At 33.1% G+C, this 21,983-nt stretch overlaps 1 protein-coding gene across 6 annotated transcripts; it reads left to right on the forward strand.

The window, feature by feature from the left end:
- Positions 1-4,626: 4,626 nt before the first annotated feature.
- On the forward strand, positions 4,627-21,198 carry LOC143230989 (uncharacterized). Of its 6 annotated transcripts, none has more exons than XM_076465395.1 (5): positions 4,627-4,743; positions 7,509-7,653; positions 8,919-9,016; positions 12,203-12,386; positions 17,816-21,198. In XM_076465395.1, exons 2-5 carry the CDS (start codon positions 7,542-7,544, stop codon positions 19,144-19,146), a joined length of 1,725 nt encoding a protein of 574 aa, XP_076321510.1. In that variant the 5' UTR covers positions 4,627-4,743; positions 7,509-7,541; the 3' UTR covers positions 19,147-21,198. The 6 variants fall into 6 exon arrangements, with proteins under 6 accessions (XP_076321510.1, XP_076321515.1, XP_076321513.1 ...); XM_076465400.1 differs by having other exon boundaries at positions 12,203-12,377; XM_076465398.1 differs by lacking the exon at positions 4,627-4,743 and adding an exon at positions 5,075-5,287.
- The last annotated feature ends 785 nt before the right edge of the window (positions 21,199-21,983 follow it).

Here is a 21,983-nt window from a genome sequence, read left to right on the forward strand (position 1 = left end):
CTGACCTGCAGCTGACCTCTGCAAAGGACCTAGTACAATATGTCATCTCTGGTCTCTCAGAAATGAGAACTGAAGCAGCATGGAAAAACTTGGAAGAGTCTGCTGAGTATATATGTAAGAAAGTGGGAATATGCACTGAGACAGTGCATCAAGGTGGACAGTGATCTGCCCCAAACACCTGGACGAATTCATAATCACATCTAGTACCGGCCAAAGAGACGAACCAACACCAGATGCCAGGAGACACACCTTCTATGCCATCATAGACAGGATGCTCAACGAACTGAATAGAATATTCTCTTCTGATGCCCGCAGTGTTCTGATGGGTGCAACTGGATTGAACCCCAAACACTCCACATTTCTGGACAAGCAAGCACTTTTAGGAATGGCAGCAAACTATGGTGTGGTAGAGGATGGCCTCGCAGTGGTGGTCCACCAGTTGAACCGGCTAATTGCCGTCAAGAAAGACAAGGGGCAGGAAGTATCCACACCATTGGAGCTTGCAACCATGCTGGAGCCATACAAGGATGCCTTCATGGATCTCCACAAACCTGTATGCATCGCTGTGACCCTGTCTATCACTTCAGCTGCCTGTGAGAAAAGTTCTCATGTCTGAAGCTTCTCAAGTCATACTTGTGCAACAGCAGTGATAATAACCGCACTAGCAACCTTGCTGTCTTATCAGTAAACTCCAGGAGGGCAAAACAACTCGATATTGATACTGTTATAGACACATTTGCTGCCAATCACCAGAACAGGCGCATTGTTTTGAAGTAATATTGACTATAAACACAACATGATGAAAGATAGTTAGCCTGATAGTGACCTTACTTTTTCTCAGAGTGTATTAACTTCACATGGGATAATTCGTTTCTGCTATTAAATTATGTCTTTATGTTATATTTCTTTTGATTTGTAGCTTTACTCTTTATGGTATATTAAATGTTCAATCTAAGCTAATCTTGAATATCTTTTTTATTATGTCCCCGTCGCGCCAAACATGCTCGCCCTTTCAGCCGTGGGGGCGTTATAATGTGACGGTCAATCCCACTATTCGTTGGTAAAAGAGTAGCTCAAGAGTTGGCGATGGGTGGTGATGACCATCTGCCTTCCCTCTAGTCTTACACTGCTAAATTAGGGACGGCTAGCACAGATAGTCCTCGAGTAGCTTTGTGCGAAATTCCAAAACAAACAAATTTATTATTATGTATTACCTTGGGTGGAATTTAGGTGAGCTTTCTCTTTTACATATACACATATTTTCATACACAGATAATTTCTAATTTCTAATAGTGAATTATTAATCAGAGTATGAGTTTCCAACGAAAACTGCATTGAAAACGCAGTTCAAAATAGCACACCTTTCTGAAATGTATCTTGGTATTTACACTATTAAAATTTACCATCTATACCTCATATTGATGGCATTTTGGAAAGCCTCTCCACAGTTTACCTCAGCTCCCCCAACGAAAATATCCTGGCGCCGCCACTGTACTGCAGTTTCTTTATGTTGCTATACAACATACTTTTATAATTTTGTACCCACTAATAGGCCCGGTATGGCCAGGTAGGTTAAGGCGTGCGACTCGTAATCTGAGGATCGCGGGATCGCATCCCCGTCACACCAAACATGCTCGCATTTTCAGCCATGGGGGCGTTATAATGTTAGATCAATCCCACTATTCCTTGGTAAGAGGAGCCAAAAAGTTGGTGGTGTGTAGTGATGACTAGTTACCTTCCCTTTAGTCTTACACTGCTAAATTAGGACAGCTAGCGCAGATAGCCCTCGAGTAGCTTTGCGCGAAATTCAAAAAACAAACAAACAAAAACAAACAGTAACTTAGAAATAAAGGAATTTCACTTTCTTTCAGCTTATAATAATGCTAATCAGTGACTGGTCTACTCAGTAAACAAGGGCTTATTGTACAATTTAATCCATTCATTGTGTATTTTATCAAGACCCACTGGATTTGAAATTAAGTGCCTCAAAGCCCTTTTAGTTATTAGTGAGATGACAAAATTCCCGTCTTAACTAGTAATAAATGATATTAGTGGTCAGGCCAACAGTTAGAGTTGTGTTTTACCTCTAACTCCAGTAATTTCTCATTTTCTTCATAAGAGGCAAACATATAATACTTTCAGTTATTTCCCTCTGGTCATATTAATCAATATGACTTGATACAGTATCCTTGTCCTTCTCTGATATCAAACTCAAGCTCCTTATCAAGCTAGTGTGTGAAAGGTTTGTTTGTGACATTTAGATACAGCTTATTATCGTGTTTTTGTACTATTCTTTATACATCATTAGGTCAGTCTATCATAGCACAACATACAGACCAACTCAGCTACATCCGCGTTGCTTTTGTGCAGCCGGAACATACCATAAACATACCCAATCTCCGCTCTGGTATATCCATTTCCTTACAGTCTTCGAGTCGCTCTTCCTAATTGTTGTCAAACGTGTACACATTAATTGTAGATCTTAGCCTTTTCACAGATTTCTTTATAATATTGTGAAATGTTTCCTTATGGTGAGAATCATATATCATGTCAACAGAAAATAGAATTTCCTACCCAAACATAAGCTTGTTAAATGAATTTTCTGTAGATCTCTCTTATTATGACCTGTGATAAATTCTCATCCCAGTCAGTTTGACTGGATAAACTTGAAAGGCATGTGATAAATCATCAAATTTGGAGTTATCAAGTGAACAGAACTTCTTCACCTCACCTTACACTTAACACAACTCAGGGATTAACAAGATGCTGAAATTATTCATATGTATTTGTTCTGATGATTTAAATTGTACTGTTAATTAATCACTGTTCAGTACAATTTAAATCATCAGAAGAAATACATATGAATGTACTGTTCAGTGCTCTTCCAGTACATCAGCTGTGGAATTTACCTTGGCCCAATTTGTTAAATAATAAATGGCAATAAGTATGTGCTGATAACCTCTCTGTATTTCTGGGTGTGAACCAGCAATATCTAGAACTATTGTCTGTAGAGATAATATAACTTTCTGCTGGAACTTACCTTGCCTAGGTAGGTTCTTTTTTTCAGGCAGAACACACCACATAGTGTTCACAGGGTGTGGAACATTCTGTTAGAATGTTGCTAGTGGATACATTAGCAACTGGCGTAAGTGATAATTTGGTACTCTTTAGTTACAGCGTTATGTAAAGTGAAAGAATCTGTTAGACTCTTACGTTTATTAATTTGAGAGTGTTGTACCCATTCCGTGTCATTATTAAATGCACATTCATATTTCCTAGACTGTTGAAGCTCGTTAATTATCTCATTTATGCGTGGTCTACTTGAATGTTAAAGTTCAGAAACAAAAAAAAAAAAAAAATAGCAGCAATTTTTGACAAATTCAACAACTGTGAGCATTTTCTTTTTTATCATACAACATCAACAAAAAGCGGTATTCATTTTATAGCTGACAAACGTGATGCCATATCTCCTGCCATCTTATACCTTTGGCGAAACTGGTCAGTTTCGTTATTACTAGAATCATTATTCAGAATGAACTGACAATTTTAAAATATAAACAAACACTGGTACTTTAACTAAGTTATGTATTAGGGACATAAAATGCTTGCTTGTATTTTTGCATATATCGCATTCAGCATTAGTCAGCACAGACATTAATGTTTTTACCTGAAGGAAAGCTAGAATGTACAACTTAAGTTTCACTTGAATACGGTTAATAAAAATGAACACTTGTTCTCTTGAAAAAAGAAGTCAAGGGTGATGTAATTAAAGTATTCTTAATTGTTTGTTGTTGTTTTTTAATTTCGCGCAAACCTATTCGAGGGCTATCTGCGCTAGCCGTCCCTAATTTAGCAGTGTTAGACCAGAGGGAAGGCAGCTAGTCATCACCACCTACCATCAACTCTTGGGCTACTCTTTTACCAACGAATAGTGGGATTGAGCGTAACATTATAACGCCCCCACAGTTGAAAGGGCGAGTATGTTTGGTGCGGCGGGGATTCGAACCCGCGACCCTTAGATTACGGTATTTCAATTATTAAATAAATTGTTGAATTGATACATCAGTTTGTTTGTTTTTTTTTGTGTGTTAAATTCTGAGAGTGGTAAAGCAAGACGTTTAACATTTGAAAAAGTCGGACACGCACTTAAATGAAGCAGTTTTGTTTCTGTAATGTAATAATAAATATGTGGAATAAATTGCCACATGCCCATGTGATTAGGACATTCGATTCGTAATCTGAGAGTCGCAGGTTCGAATCTACATCCAATCAGGCATGCTCGTCCTTTCAGCCGTCGGGACATTATTTGTGATGGTGAATCCCACTATTCTTTAGATGGTTGTTTGTATTTAAGCACAAAGCCATAATGAGGACTATCCGTGTTCTGCCCACCACGAATATTCGTTCCCAAAAATAAGAATAGCAGTGACGAAGATAATTTTTCACTGCTAAATTAAGGACTGCTAGCATGGGCAGCACTCTTGTAGCTTTGCGCGAAATTTGCAAGAAAACAAACAAATTGTCATCTGGAATAGTAAAACAATGTTTCAGAAGATGAATAAAAGTATCGTCTGTTGTGTATTATTGACGTAATTCTTTATTGGTTGATTTACGGCCACGTGATGTTACGTCGTCTGTTGAAGGTCATCTCGTTTCATCTGTCAACTATTGATCAAAACGAGTATCCAGAATAATTTATTCATATTACAACCGTGCTCGAACATACTGATTTCATTACTCATGGTAAGTGAAATAGCGGATTTTGGTATTCCACGGTGAATATATTTTCAAATATGATCCATCAGTTTATTCAAAAACGTATTATAATCATTGAACGTGGTTTAAATTGTTTTTACCATCTGTTATTCTCCTTTGAAAAGTAGTGCACCTTCAGTTGCGCATGTTCAATGACATTCAAATCCACAGGAAAAGTATAAAATAAGTTACGCGATAAAAAAACAACAATAAACCTTCGTCATTAAAGTGTACGAATGATTATAATAAAAACTGACATTTGCAAGTTGATTCATAATTTGCTGAGACCCCTAGTGGCTTAGCAATAAATATGTGGGCTTATGACGTTAAAAATCGGGTTTTGATACCCGTGATGAGCATAGCAAAGAAAGCCATTGTGTAGTTTGTGCTTCATAACAATCAAACATTATACTATATCACATGTATGAGAAAAAAAAAGATGGAAAAATAAGATAAAAAATTACGGACCAGTTTGTGCTCCGTACTGCGAACTTCATTCTCGTCATCAAAAATGTAAACTGGCGCTACACCGGTAATGTGAAACGCTTATTCCTAGCGTCGTTTTGAATTTTGAATGTAATAGTGTTAATGAGAAACTCGAGAAATTAAAAAAGAAAACATGCTAAATTTTAATGACAATGCTAACAAGTGAAACAGTTTTAAAAATGTAATATTTATAGGTAAGTAATGTGTTTAATTTTCCTTTCTATTACACCGATAATACGTTTCACCTGTATTCCCAGATTGATGGATATATGTGGAGAGTTTGGAGTGTATTTATTAATTAAGTGATTAATTTTCCGTTTGTTGAAAATTAATTTTTGTTTGAAGAAGAGAATTACAAACCATTTGTTAATTTATTACTGTTTTTAAATTTAAATTGCGTCCACTGTTGTAGGTAAGTTGTAGTGCAACGACAGTTTACAAGGTTTTATGATGTTTCATTATTTATAATTGTTTTATCTTCTGTGAGAACTAGATAGTGACCAAATAAAATTTCACTTTCCTTTTTAGTCGAACGCTAACATTCTGTTTTGTATAAGGAATGTAAAAGTTGCGTGTATCGTAATGGGTCTATCTCTGTTCGTAAACGATGTAGTTATGGCATATTGACATTGAGCGTGAAGACTGAAAATTATTAGATTATAATTTTAACGTTCCTCGTTTGTGTTCTTGGAGGAAAAAAGTTCGTAATCGTTACCAAAGTAATGTAACATAAAATATAATTTGAAATATATTCTAACTAAGTATTTTATGAAACCAGTTTTTATGTTTTTAGTAACTTATAAAATAGTGTTATTAAACACACTAAATAAATATTGTAGACTGGAATTGGCTAGTGTAATGTAGCAGCATTATTTCTACACCAAACAACTATTTTGTGTACCAATTTTTAACTAAACCAAAAGTAAATGTTGAAAATGTTTAAATATGGTTTATTTGATCAAGCTTATATCTAACAATTTACCAATTTCACGTTTCACACAGAAAAAACACAAAAAAAAGAGAGAGATGATAAATATGCTTTTCCTCTGTAAAAATTACTTGCTTATACTGATGAGGTTTTTGTTTCAGTCTTCATGCCCAGTGCTACAGCAGGTATTCTGTGTAAAAGAAACGATGTATTTAATGTTATTCTGATATAGATTTTTAAGAAAATAACTAAACAGATAGTCGTAATGCAACTCTCTTACAATAGAAGAAACTGCTTGACATTGTTGTTTGGGTTAGATGATATTTTAAGGTTGAATTAAATTTTCATGTATAGTTGGTGAATTGGTTTTTGTCTTGTTTTTTATTCTGTCCAAAATGCCTATATTATATTGCATGTAGTTCTTCTACAATTAGAGAAAAATTAGTACCTTGAACAATCACAGTATGCACATGAGAAACCACTCTAAAACCTTGAGACCATTGTAGTAGGTGACCTCTTTTGACAGATGAAGTATCCATAGTATCTGACTTAATTTTCAAGAAACTGAAACTAACTTATGTTGCATCTTGCAGCTGCTTGTCTTAATGGAGCTTATTTCTCACCTTGTTAGGTAATCTGCATCTTGCTTAACCAATCTCCTGTTTGCATGGCAATAGGTTGTTCTGCATACTCATTTGTCTTTGTTTGAACTTGTTGTTTTCTTATGTTGAAATAATGAATGGTGGTTGAGGCTTTAGCAACAATTAATATTTTATTACACACTTAGGTTGTTGTGATCACAACATAATTAATGGTAAAAAGAAGTTTTTAATCTAAGTGTTTAAATTTAGTAATGTGGAAGTGCTTGCTTGTTTCACCTGATGAGCCATGACTGTTGCTCATAGAGCAGTCTGGTATAGTTGGCTTGTTGTAATGGGTGACCTGTTGAAAGTGGTTTAGGGCTTGGAAATTATTATCTGAATTTCATAAAAGCTCAAAATTAAATATTGATAATTTTTATTTAAAATATGATAGAAATGAATAAAACTTATAATGAGAGCAAGCTACCTGCATAGAGTAAAACTAAAATTAAACCTGCTATTATTAATAACTAGTTAATTGAATATACTTTGCTTGCATTCCTGTTTCTTGTGTACCTTTTCTGTCAACAATGGGTCATTCCATGTCAAATCATCCAGATATTGGAAACTTTTCCAGGTGACCCCCTCAGAATGCCTTGAAATATTTCACATGTGCTCATCTACCCATATAATGAAAAATTTCCAAAGATTAGATCAATATCTCTAATAGTTTTTGATAATTTTTTTTTTTTTTGTAGGCATGTAAACCTGAGTAACACACTGATAAAATCATGGAAATATTGAAGATGAAAGTTGAATCATTGTCTGATGAGGAACAGGATGCTTTGTTGGATGTCAAGTTGCCAAAAGATGAAGAAGAAAAGATAAACATCTTACCTTGTAGTAAGTACATGTTTTTATAATGTAAATAGTTCTTGTTTTGTTATAAGTGTCTTTTTGAGCTATAACCACATTATTCACTGTAAATTCATGTCTTCATGAAGAAAAAAGCCATTTATTCTAACAAAATATAGCAAGTGTACTTTATAAAAGTGTGAAATGACAAAGTCAGTTTACAGATTAGCTTTGTTAGAAAAAGTAATAATGTAGCATAACACAGATGGGATTTATAAAGTGTCCTTTAGTGATATGAAAATGTTTGTTTCTCGTTGGTTTATTACATTGTGAAATGTATTCATTGACAGCAGATATATAATTTTTATATTTGTAGCTAGAAAATTATTCAAGGTTACATGGGTTATACATTTAAAAACATTAAAGAAGAATGCACATTTAGTGACATTATTAAGTGATGGTTTCATATTATTTATATTATTAAATTTTACACAATGTGCATTTTTTCTTCTTGAAGAATGTGTAAAATCTAGTATGTGAGGAAATGTTTTGCACATGGAGTAAGTATTATGAGATGTTACTATTCCAGTAAAACAGAGAACAATGTTTTGACTTTCTTAGGCTGTCTTCAGGTTAACTTAAGAAGGTCAAAATGTTGTTCTCTGGTTTATTAGTAAGAGTTAATATGCATACCACCTGTCTTGAGATACATTTTTACTTCAAGTGGGTTTCTCATCATCACGGATGTTACTGTTCGTTTGTGACAGATAATCGGGTATGCCATATATATTGTACATTTTTAGATTTCTCTGTTTTGAGTAATATCTGCAATCCTTGACAAATCTCCATGCACACATGTACTAGTCATAATAAAGTATTTTTTGTACTTTGTGACTAACAGCCATGACATGATTTGAAGAAATGAGGTTTATAGTCTTTATAATAACAGTACTTTAGTTTAAACTCTGTAACTTCTACATCAAAATCACCTTGTAGATCTTGGTATATGGTTATGCTAGTTCACAACTGGATACCGTATAAATGAACACATTGATTTATTATTCTGTACTAGTAAATATTTCCTAATTGTTTTTCAACATTAACTTATGAAAGATCAACATTTACAGATTTTAACTACCATTTTTCTTTCTGAGAATTCAAATTCTAATTAGTTTTGAATGGTGTACTTTCACTTGGTTTATAAAAATAAGGACTGTGTAACAGAAGATAGTGAGGATTTTCAAGGTGATGCACTGAAATATGAATATCTTGTCACAGACAAAAATATATACAGTTTTCATCTATTGAAACAGGAGAAGCTAGTTTTGTAGAAAGACATTCTGTTCTTGAATGTGGTGGAGTGAAAATGAAGCAAGAGGAGAACTATGGTGAAGTGAAAGAAAAAATTGAGGTAGTTTTTTTTAAGCGTTTATTCTACTTTTCTTCTTAGAGAAAACTGCTATACAGTTTTGAGATAACATTTAGTCATTGTTATTGTTGTAATTAATTCCTTTAATTTTTATTTGAATGTAATATAATCTTAACTCATTGCTGTCAACATCAAATATTTTTCAACCGTGAACAAACAAACAGTAATATAAGAAATTTAAACTTAACATTTCAGCAATATTTCTGATATGGTAATTTACCTCCTTCACGGACAGAACTATTTTTGTTCAGTGCTGCCTTTATGTGCAATTTTTTTTTTCCATACCTCAAGCCTTGAACTCCCACATACCCCATGATTGACATGTGCATGTGGCTCGCTCTACTTGATTATACAAAAAACATTTTTTGTTTGAGAGTTCTATTATCATGATGTTTTTTGTTTGTGTTGCCTTTAAGCATTTTTCAAAAAATTTCACACGAACTTGAAATATTTTTCTCTCTGTATTTTTTCATATACTTCACTTTTGTAATTATAAATAACCACTTTATTGTTTTTCTCATTTTTTGGTTTTACCCAAAGTTTATGCTTCCACTTTTAAACATATAAATTACATCAGTAAATTTCAAGCTACAGGTGATGTTACTAGACATCAAAAGATTGTTTATATGAGTTGACCTTTGTTTGGCCTTGAGTTTGGGGACCTGCACATTTTGAATATGGTCTGCTGACTTTGGACAAATAATTTGTTATACTGCTCTAGAATTGAACATAATGTAGGGTATCTGTGATGTTCCATCTGATTTTTCTTTTTCTTGTTGCTTGTTTATCTCATTCAGAGCCTTTTTTTGTTCCCTGTATGGCACTTTACCATCGTTTACCTGTCCTACCTGTATGGATTTTCCCATTAGTCATGTATTTTCAATGCTGATTGGAGCTGTGTGATTAATCTGTCCCACCTCAATCACTTCTTGGTTCTTTCCAATTTTACATTTTTGTTGTTTATCACCCACATTTGGGCCATTTTTCTATTCTTCACCCTTCATGATGCTATCTTAGGTGCATTCACCGTGGGGTTAGGTGTAAGTTTCACATCTTATCATTTCATCTTGTTACAGATCTCTTGGTTGTTTGTTGGGTGGCCATTGTTATCCAACTTTAACATGATAGGGTATTCTACTTACACCACAACATCATTGTGTAGCTTTGTGCTCAACTACAAACAAACAAGTTATGTCTTATGAGAGTAAAGACTGCTGTTCCAATTCCACCATGAGAGGAATTGATGGAATACTAAACTTTAAACATAAGAACTTGCAGTAATTTTATTTTTACAACTTTAACACTAGGTATATGAAAAAAATGTCTGTGTACGTCACATGATACAAGGTAAAGTGTGTTTGTTACCAATGGCAGTTTTATCCTTGTAGATCTGTTTTATTATATGATGTCTACATTATACAAACAAGCAAGTAGCCTGACTATAAGCTCTTCAAATACATAAGTACTAAAACTTATAAATCTCACATTTACTGTTTTATGTCAAGTATTAACAAAGCATATATCTAGTTACAAATAATACTTTTAAAGATGCTTGTTAGAATATTCATGAGCCACTTTAAGAGTATCAAATGGTTAACTACCAGAGGTATTAAATATTAGGGAGGGGTTAACTTACTGTGGCTTCCTTCGTCAAACAGTTAGTAAACTTTTAATTATAACAATTTTTTTTCATTAAGTTATTGTTTAATCATTTAATATTGTTTTACAGCATTGATTATTAGAAATTAAATTGTACACAAGTGGAAAGTAGTCTAATTCACCCAAATAATTAAGTTATTAATAAAAAATCAACTTCTCCACTATAAATTATGTCTTTAATAGATGTCAGTCAGTACTGTGTTTAACAAGTAAGTCTGAGTACAGTTAATTTTTATGGTTGACATTCACTGAAGCCCATGTGCTCATTCTGTTATGAGTTATGGCTATATAATGCACTGTACTCTAGTTGAAATGAGTAAAAAAGTAATTGTTCTTTAAAGAAGTTTAGTCTAAGAAGTATGTTACACTGGATATTTGGTACCAAAGTCATAGTCTCTACTACTGCTAATGGCAACTCATTCCACAAGACATTCACCCTGTAAGAAAAATAAAATTATCTTAACTTGAGCCTTGCAAGTCTTTTTCTAAATCTTAGACTTGTAGACTCATTTTGTTATCATCAGAGTCCAGTAGAAAGAATCCAATGGTTACCCTTCTTTTCTGAAGATAAAATAGGAATTTTTAACCTATCCCTGCTGACTTTGGAATCATTCTAGTAGCCCTTCAATGAGCCCTTTCCAGTAAGTTAGTGTCGTATCTTAGATAAGAAGACCAAAGTTGTGCACAGTATTTCAAGTAGGCCTAACTAGTGGTTTGGGTATGTATAAATATAGAAATACCTTTTTGATTTGTAATCAGTATATCTATATCAGGAAAATTGTATCAACTTTATTATTATCAAAAGATCACTGTCTCAATGCCTTGGGTGATTTATTCACCACTATACCAAAATCTTTTGATGCTGTTGAATTATTTCCAATGAGACAAATGAGGATTAGCTAAGGATTTCATGTCACATGACAGAACCTCTGCAAAGTGGTTCATGTGTCAATTTTCAGTTAGTCAAGGTGAAAGGATAAGAAATTATATCTTAAGTCATGAAGCTTGAAACACAGATGCTTTGTTATTTTTTTATGAATTATGTGTAGTAATTAATTGTATCATAAGACTACCCTTGCAATACATTTTTTCTTTTTTTTTAAATATATATTTTTGAACTGTGACAGTATTATGTCTCCTAGGTGTGTTGATACTTGTATCATGTTTGTAATACCAGAATGTGAAAATGCAAGCATTATGAATGTTAAATTTACTTGTAATAAGTACTTGGCATATCAGGTTTTTAACATTGGATTTTTATTCCGTGGTAAACATAAGTATTTAACCTTTTGTTAACCTGAAGGTGACCTAGGAATATCGAAACATTGTTTTCTGCTTATCACTAAAAGTGTTAATACCAACACCAGCCATTCTAAGATACTAATATTCAAATTGCTTCACTGCTGTGTGCTTATAACTTTGTAGGTGAATGAGAAGTTTCTAGGACAAATGAAATTCAAAAAACAATATTATGTACAGAGTATGGTGAATATGGTATTTGCATTTCAGAATACATTTGTCAGAATGGCACCTGAGCAACCTGGTGGCTTGCAAGATGAGGTTATTTCTGAGTTCAGTGAGAGTGATAATGATGACATAAATAACTTAAAAGATGAAATCATGAGTGTGAAAGAAGAAAATGTCATTAAGGATGGATTACTACAGAATGATTGTGGATTGACAGGTACGTGTGGTAAGTACAAATTTATTCTGTTGCAGAATTGTTTGTTAAAAATATTTTTAGTGTTAAAATCGGAGAACACCAACTGCATCATAGATCAGTGTTTGATCTGTATGCTTATTATTTTGTTAGGTGCTGTAACAAAAACTCCTAACTATGTCTTTTAAGAAAACTTTATCTAATTGTTTGAATTATATTGCATATACAAATTTTAAAGACCTAAGGTTGTGAAAATTAAAATATTTGGTAAATTGGAACACTATCTTCACCCAAGAAAAAGAATCAATAAACTGTTGACAGTGGAAACAAGCCATACTCTGTATCAGAGAACATAAGTTGTGATATCTGTAAAGTGTGATTAAACATAATAACATGTTATAACACTACTAGATATAAAATACCTACAAAATTAGGATTAAACTGGATGCAAAAGAATAATAATCATTTGTTCCTTATATATATCAAACATCTAGAACATAACTTTTGCATTTTAGTTATTACAAGACAATATTACTGTTATAGTATTAATTGGTATTTGGTTCATATTTTTACAAATCTGCCATATGAAGATCCGTCATGTGATCTATGGTTCGTCATTATTCTTTTTTTCATAAGTGACCAAAAGGTAAAGGTGTATCCTTGATGTTCATAGCATTTCCCTTCACTATATAATATGGTTGTCATGAATAATGTGGGCACCCTGATACTGGTGTTACTTGCATAAGAATAGTATTGAAAGTGTCCTGAGATGTGTTTAATCACTCTTCTGAAAGAGCTGTTTCCATGAAAACTAGTGCCTGAAATTGATGGAAGGTAGCATGTTCCTTTAGAACATTCCCTTATATACTTGATGAGATGGATATTGTTGAGGAAACTTGTCCTTATTTATTTATTAATTATTTATTTAATAATTATATGAACTAGTTTAGCTTGGGGACTTGTAGCTTATCATTCGTTAGGGTTAAGTCAGAACTAATTGCACCAACATATGGCAGTACAAAGGGTTATAGAATGCAATCCTGATAATTTTGTGGCATTGATAACACCATTGTTTGGATTGTGTAGGCCAGTATGCCTAGCAGTGCCTATCTGTTTCTGTCCTCTCTGTACTTCCACAACCAAATGCACAACATTACTGTTTCAAGATAGATTAAGTCTGATCCAAAATTTTCTTCCAGTTAGTATACACCTGTTATCTGGGTGCAAGATGAAGAGAATTCATCTGTAAAAGGACTTTTCAAAGTGAATCTATGTATGAGGTGTGGGACTTCTTAAAGATTGCTAATTGTATATAGCTTGCCACCTTTGGGATCCAACCATCTACTCATGTATTTGTCATGTATGTTGGCCTATGAAGGAGATAATCCTGTAAGTTGAGTGGTCACTGCAACATATTATATTGGCCTTGAATTACTGTAGATAGAAGATTCTGGGATGGCTCCCTTAAAGTTAATTCAACAGCCAGTTATGTCTAGAGTAAACTGACTATGCATCATGCCTTCAGTGGATTTTGTGGGCATTTTCTCAATACTAGTATTTGGGTACAGTGTCCACAGAACCCTGATGTTTCTATGGCTTTCTCAAATTCTTAAACTTATGACAGTGTAGGTCTTGTAGTAGAACACCACAGCTGGTGGGTTCAGTGAGAACAGAATTTTTATTTGTTCTTCTACTGTGTGATTTAAAATTCTGGTGGATCTTTGTAAAGATTCTGTGTTGATAACTCTGCCTCTTACAACACCACCTGTACTTCACTTTCTTATCCTTCAGTATAATGTCACACATACATATGTGTATATACATATATCAAGATTAAGGCAAAGTAATATGGTTTTGATGGAATAAACTAATGCCTAATTTAAAAGTAAAGTCTGTTTGCTAACTTTGCTTGCAATCAAAAGGTATTCTGGAAGTTTAAACCAATAAAATACATGGTTACCCCTCCTTGAGTAGAAATAGTTTTACTGTGTTGTGCAATGTGAAAAATATTTCTGTTATGTTTGTTATTAAACACTAAGCTACATAATGAGCTATTTGTGGTCTGCCCAATTTTAGCTTTATAAGTGTTTTTTTTTTTTTACTTCAAGTTTATTCAACTTTGGTAACATGGGGTGAAGAGTAAAGCTACTAAGGATGTCTGATATTTTTAACTACTGACTAGAGGGAAGGCAACTATGTAGCAACACCTGTTGTTACTTTTCTGAGTACCATAGTTATGGGAACATTGTATTAGTCAATTAAACAAATGTAGTAAATTAATGCTGCTGCTAATTTAATAAATTAGAAAATGGCACTAATTGCTCAACTCTCTTAGTGAAAATTTTTCATTGTAAATGTTTATTTTTCAGTTATTCTTATTAAATGTAAATTGTATTTGTGTTGTTACCTTACAGAGAAATGTTGAAGTTAAAAAGAGAAATTATCAAAACTTTCATCCAGTGTTTTACTAAAATTTTGAATTAGGTTTGAAACTTTAAGTGGCATACATCATGATACTACTTTATTATAAGTTTATAACATTGACAAATAAACTATTTATGTATTGTGCATAGTAAAGTATTTCTTACTGAAAACATTTAAAAAAGCATCAGTAGGAAAAACAGTAACTTAATTACAATACATCTGGTATTGTGACCCCTTTAGTAATACCAATTCCTTGTATTGTTTTTCTAAAATTTATCACTAACTACATCTATTGGTATTAATTAGGAATTTCATCTTTATATTTATTACCATGTGCTGTACAATAACCATCTATGATATCAATGAACATCTTGGTTAATAACTTACTGGATCCCTGGTATTCTATAATTATAACATTGTTTTTACAGTTTTTTAGAGTGCTGAAGGAATAATATCATTTTCTTACATTCTGATTGGTGGTGAAAAACCAATCACTGACACATGTAACTTGGTTGTAATATGGTGGATGTGGTAATTTTTGTTCAGGTGCAAAATTCTGATTAGTGGTGAAAAACTAATCATTGTCACATGTAACATAGTTGTAATGTGGTAAATAGCGTACTTTTTATTTAGGTGTGATGTTCTGATTAGTAGTGAAAAACTAGTACTAGGAGTTAATTTCAACAAGTAAACTAGGAAAACAAATTTAAATCTCAACTTCTGATTAGAACTTCATGAATTAATTTATTTTTAACAGGCATTAAATTGACAACTCTGATATATATTTTATGTACAAACAATGAATATTAGTGTGATTTAGATTTGAATGTACAACAGTGTTCATGTGAACAACCTGTGTCATAATTAGATGCAAGTTCTTTAGGTACATTCATTGTTTGTTTGTTTTTTCAGTTACACTAATACGAAGATATCACTTGCAAGGCACTAATGAACAGTTAGATGAGTTATTTTTTCAGACACATGTTAGTGATACTTTTGACCAAGAACACTAAATTGTTATACAGTGAAAATCTCTTAAAACCAAACATTTGTAGTACTTTATAATATTTGCCTTTGAGGTGGGGTGTTAAATTGTTTTAACAGAAATATTAGTTAAATGTGACAGCCAGTGTATATAGTGTATTCTGTTTATAGTATGGTATCATTCACTTTTACTAAGCAAAATCTTCCTTTATGAGTTGGTATACCATTTACTTCATAAAAGAACTATCCTTTTAGTTTTGTTTTTAACATCATTTTCCCTGTCTTATAAGAACTTCATAGTTGTATATTATAATAGGAATGTAGATTGTATCTGAAAGAAACATTTCTGTAGATGACATCAATATCATTACATTTCAGACATTTATATTGTTTAACTTATATAAACCGTACTGTGCTAAAGTATTGGGACAAGAGAATATTTTTGTAATTCTTTCCATTTTATGGAATTAATTTTTCCGTGCCTTTACAAAATGTAAATTTCAATGCTATGATAATGCTTCACTGATTCCTGTTGATAACTGAATGAGACAGGGTAAGAATAATTATCATGCTTTAAAATTCACATATACTTGTACCAAGAGCATTTCATAATGGTTCTGAGTTAATGAAAATTCTCATTAAATTTGGTGTCTGTAATAAATGTCATGGTACTCCATGCAGTGTCTTAATTATATAGAAAAGGCTAGTAAGGAATTAGCATATAGTACTGGTATGTGCTTGAATAAATTAATGTAATAGCACTTTATAAATAAACATTGATAAAAACAGTATATAACACTATATATTATCTTTTGTTCTTATGTCACAGCCCAAAAAAAGCAGAGAGAATTATCAATAGAGCAAAGAGTTTGCACAGAAGCTTTATGCTGCAGACTCCCCCAGCATGCTCTAAATTGTGAGACTGAGATAGGTAAATTTGAAAGTAGAAAAGGAAGAAGCAGAACACCTACACTCAATGACACTGATGTTAAATATCTTTGCTTTTGCAGCCTTCAGGATAGCAGGAAGACTACCACTGATATCAAACATGAGATAAACAACCATAAATCAAATGACAGAAAAGTTTCCAGATCTACAGTAGCAAGAAAACTTGACAAGAATGAAATATTTGACCATGTAGCATAAAAAAAAAACAAAAAAACCTTTACTTCAATCTCCAAATATTTTAGAGAGATTGAACTTTGTTAAAATGTATAAAAGCTGGACTGTTGATGATTGGAAAAGGGTGTTGTGGATGGATGAGTTCAAGTTTGAAATATTTGGTTTAAAGTGTAGGATGTACAGCCAGCAGAAGACAGGTGAAAGATACTTACTTAAATGTACAGCATCTATCATGAAGCATGGAAAAAAAGTGTGATGGTCTGGGGGTGTTTTTCTACTTAGGGAACAAATGATATGTGCAAAATAGAATAATGGGCCAGCTCAAGTACCATCAGTTACCAATCCATCATGGTATACCTAGTGGTTTGCATATTATTGGTAAAGGATTCTACTGCTAAGAAGATAATGACTTTAAACACTCATCCAATCTTTGCAGAAATTACTTAGCTAAGAAAGAAGCTGCTGGAGTTATTCAAATGATGTAATAGCCCCCACAGAGCCCCAGTCTCAAAAGAGTTGAGCAGATCTGGAATTTGATAGATCAGATATCTGACAGATCAGAAATTACATCCAAATAAACTTTGTGTGAGTGTATTAGAAACATTTGGAGTAAATTCCCAATGGATACTTTGATTAAATATGTTGCAATAATACCTGAAAGACTTTCTGCAGTTATTAAAGCAAAAGGGGGACACACAGAATATTAACTTTTTCCTAAACCCCTGTGATTCACCTTCCATTGTAGCCTGAAATCTAATTGTTGACTTTTTCCTAACATTTTTGCACAGTATTATATGTGTTTTAAATGTCATTATGAATGTTTTTTGTAGATTATTCTGTTATAAGCTGTATTTATAAGATATCAAATTCATATATAATGAACTTATTAATAACTTTCTTTCTTCACCAATTTTTTTTTCTTCTTATTATAGATCCCAAGACCTATGCAAACAATGGTTGTGGAAAGGAGTTTCTTTTTACAAAAACAGAAAACAGCAGATTTTGGAAACTGAACAGTAGTGACAGTATAAGCAAAACACTTTCAGTGGGGAATAACATGAAGCAACATTGCATTCTCCATGAAAGGACTAAAAGGTTTTGTTGTGTTTTCTGTGGTAAAGAATTTAGTAGAAAAAGTGTACTACAAAAACATGAGAGGACACACACAGGGGAGAAACCATACAATTGTTTAATGTGTGGCAAAGAATTTGGGACAACTAGTCATCTAAAAATACATCAGAGGACACACACAGGAGAGAAACCATACAGTTGTGTAGTGTGTGGCAAAGAATTTGGAACAAACAGTCATTTAAAAATACATCAGAGGATACACACTGGGGAGAAACCGTTCAGTTGTATACTGTGTGGTAAAAAATTTTACTGTAAAAACTTCCTGAAAAGACATCAGTGGATACACACTGGGGAAAAACCATACAGTTGTGAAATGTGTGGTAAAGAATTTAGAACAAGTAGCAACTTAAAAATTCATCAGAGGATACACACTGGAGAGAAACCATATAGTTGTGTTGTGTGTGGCAAAGAATTTAGAAGTAGTAGTTCACTAAAGAAACATGAGAGAATACACACTGGAGAAAAACAGTACAGTTGTGTTGTATGTGGAAACCAGTATGCAAGAAACAGCGATCTAAAAATACACGAAAGGATACACACTGGGGAGAAACCATACAGCTGTGTCGTGTGTGGAAAAGAATTTAGAAGCAGTAGTAATCTAAAAATACATCAGAGAGTACACTCAGGGGAGAAACCATACAATTGTGAAGTGTGTGGAAAAGAGATTGGAAGTAAAAACAGCTTGAAGATACATCAGAGAATTCACACTGGTGACAAGCCTTACACTTGTGATGTTTGTGGTAAGAAATTTATAAGTAATAGTTCACTTAAGAAACACAAAAGGCTGCACAGTGAGGAAAAACAATATAGATGTATTGTGTGTGGTAAACAGTGTGAAGAATATAAGGACCTAAAAATACATGAGAGAATACATGCAAGAGAAAAAGCAATCACTTGTATAGTATGTCAAAAGAAATTTAGTAATTATAGTAACCTGAAAATTCATCAGAGAGTACACACAGGGGAGAAGCCATACAATTGTTTTGTTTGTGGAAAAGAGTTTGGAACCAATAATAACCTTAAAAGACATTACAGAATGCATACTGGGGAGAAACCTTACAGTTGTGATGTTTGTGGAAAGAAATTTTCACAGACTTCAAATTTGAAAAGGCATCAAATAAGCCACATTTAAGTTTAAACCTTATAATTTTGTATATGTGTTGTAAAAACATGAAACCTTTTGTTTCCTACAATGACTAAAATTATTTGCATACACCTTTTAATTTGTGATCCAGAAATACATGTCAGCAGCTGTCATGAAAGTATGTTTCCTGTCTGTTGTTTTGGAACACTTAAAGATTCCTATGCAAACACCATCAGGTCTCAGGGATGAAGGATACTGTTTCACATTTACCATTTTACTAATACGTAACATGTGGCAATGAGTTACCAGGAGGCAAATAAAGGAGAGAAGTCACAGATTTGTAGTTAGAAGTAAAGTACTGAGGAATAATAGTTAAATACATCAGATGATATTGTGGAGAAGTTCTGTTTACAGTATTTTCAGTTAAAAATAGATGCAACTTTCTGCATCAGATGGGCTTTTGTAGTGTTTGGTAAATCATTTCTACTGTGAGTAGGTTAAAAAAGCATCATTGGATGCAGGAGAGGCTGAAACAAAATAACTGAATGAAAGTATTGTCATTAACAACTCTAAACTCTTAATATTAAAACTGATATAAGATTACTCAGAGTGGAAATAAACCATGTATATTCACATGTGTGTGGCATACAAATTAGAACTTTCATCAATCTTACAAAGCATGAAAGATAGGTACTGAAGAGAAAAACAACCCACAAGATTGTGTAGTACATAAGAAATAATTTAAAACTAATAGTAACTTCAAAATAAATGAGTGATTTATATGTAGAAAACACTACAAGATTAAGTAGTGATTTGAGTGTGATGTTAATCTAAATGTGTAAGATTTGATAAGCTATGAAGAAACAATTCATCAGTAATGTTTCACAGAAATTTCACACATACATGCACAACACGGTTAGTGTGTTCATGAGAATAATTTTCAGAATTAAAAAAACAAAACGATTAATTGATGTGAAATAATTTAATATGAAAAGTAGTGTTTTGAGATAAAAAATTATCCACATTATATGAAAAAGTTAGAGTTGTAACTTTTATCACTTGTTTGGTGTGATAACATATCCTTGTATTTATCAGTATGTATTCTGTTCAGCCAGCTTTTTACAGTTGGATTTGTGGAAATTTTAAGGGTTGTTATATTTAGGCATTTAGAGTACAATTTAAGCCACTATATATGCTTCCAGGGTAACAGTAAAATCAGTATTCTTAGCACAATTTTAGTGTTTTCAATGTACTCTATGGTCAAAACTCCATTTCTTAGTGTAATGGGAATGGACAAGTATCATGCCATTTTACACTGTACTAACCTGCCCGGCATGGCCAGGTGGTTAGGGTGCTTGACTCATAATCTGAGGGCCATGGGTTCAAAACCCTGTCACACCAAACATACTTGCCCCTTCAGCTATGGAAGCATTATAATATATGGTCAATCCCATAAAATGTTGGTAAAAGAGTAGCTTATGATATAGCAGTGGGTGGTGATAACTAGCTGCCTTCCCTCTAGGCATCTCTAAATTAGGGATGGGTAGCACAGATAGCCCTTGTGTAGCTTTGCAGATAATTCATAAACAAACAGATTCTACTAATCAGGCAGTCAAGTCACCTTTATGTATCAGGAATTTATTCTTTCCTATTTTCATTTATACTGAGGCAAATGAATATGCATCTAAATTTATGGCTTACATACATACTAATTAATAACCTAACATCTAGTTGCAATGCCCCCTACAGTCCTGTACCCGTTTACACTCTCGTCCCTAAGACTGTGCCTGACACGGTCAACTGCAAACTCTTTGTTAACGTGAAAATGATTTAAGACGGTCAAAACATTGTTCTGTACTTTATTTTAATTAAAATGTTATTACCCATACTTGCTTTCTTGAGAATAAATTTTTACAGTGCATTTTATACCTAAAATGCAATTACATTGGGATTATAGTGGCCTGATTTACAGATGGATTATACCTCAATAATCAACCATTACCTACTTGTTATTTACATAGGTGTTACATATATTGGATAGTTGGAAGTCTGTAGTATAGCTTGTGAAATGATCATAATAAACAGTTTTGATGTTTGAAATATGTATCAATGATTTATAGACCACGAACGATAACACTGTGATAATAAAGTGTTATGAAACAAAACATTAGAAATACTTTTCCAATTCAGGTAAGAAGTTTATTAATTTTGCAGTTGTGATAGTGTGTTTTGGTGTTAATAATTCACTTACAGTATCCTTTGATGTGTGTTTTGAAACCTTTCAATTTGCATCATTAACGATGTCCGAAGAAGGTCGAAACGTTGTTCGCTCTTCTATGTAAAATATTTTCTCAACCCAAACGAGCCGTTTTTGCATATATATAATCAAACACCTAGTTGCTATATCTGGTGAATGATGACTCGATTATCCATGTGTCATTGGAGCTGTGATGTAGTTTCTAGACATCATTGACATCAACCTATGCAATGATTGGGCAAGTCCAAATGGCAAGGGCTGGTTGTGCAAGAGGTGTAGCCATGACAGTATGAAGTGTGAGTAACAGGTTGTCCCTACAAGTGTGGATGTCTGTTGAGGTAGACATTTGGCAGTGAGAAAATCTGAGCAGTGGGTTATGTAGATAAGGTATACTACAGTCTTTCTTCATAGTCATTTTCCTTAATGGTTGGAATGTTTAACATATCCATTTTTATTACTTTTTAGTTTGTTTTCTTTAGTATTATACTTTCACTATAAAGACTGCTTTGCATTGTTAGCTAAATAAATGCATTTAGAACTAACCTAAATCTTTTAAGCTGGCTGAATCTCCAAAATATTGTGTTTAGGCCAAAAATACGTTTAACAGCAAGGATATCTAAATGAAGAA

This window comes from Tachypleus tridentatus, chromosome 10, assembly GCF_004210375.1.
Source record: "Tachypleus tridentatus isolate NWPU-2018 chromosome 10, ASM421037v1, whole genome shotgun sequence".
Classification (NCBI taxonomy): domain Eukaryota; kingdom Metazoa; phylum Arthropoda; class Merostomata; order Xiphosura; family Limulidae; genus Tachypleus; species Tachypleus tridentatus.

Bases quoted from the DNA above. Each gene is read 5' to 3' on its own strand.
- LOC143230989 (XM_076465395.1), top strand. From the start codon at position 7,542: ATGGAAATATTGAAGATGAAAGTTGAATCATTGTCTGATGAGGAACAG. The intron at 7,654-8,918 runs GTAAGTACATGT...CTATTGAAACAG, and splicing joins GATAAACATCTTACCTTGTA to GAGAAGCTAGTTTTGTAGAA. The intron at 12,387-17,815 runs GTAAGTACAAAT...TTCTTATTATAG, and splicing joins TGGATTGACAGGTACGTGTG to ATCCCAAGACCTATGCAAAC.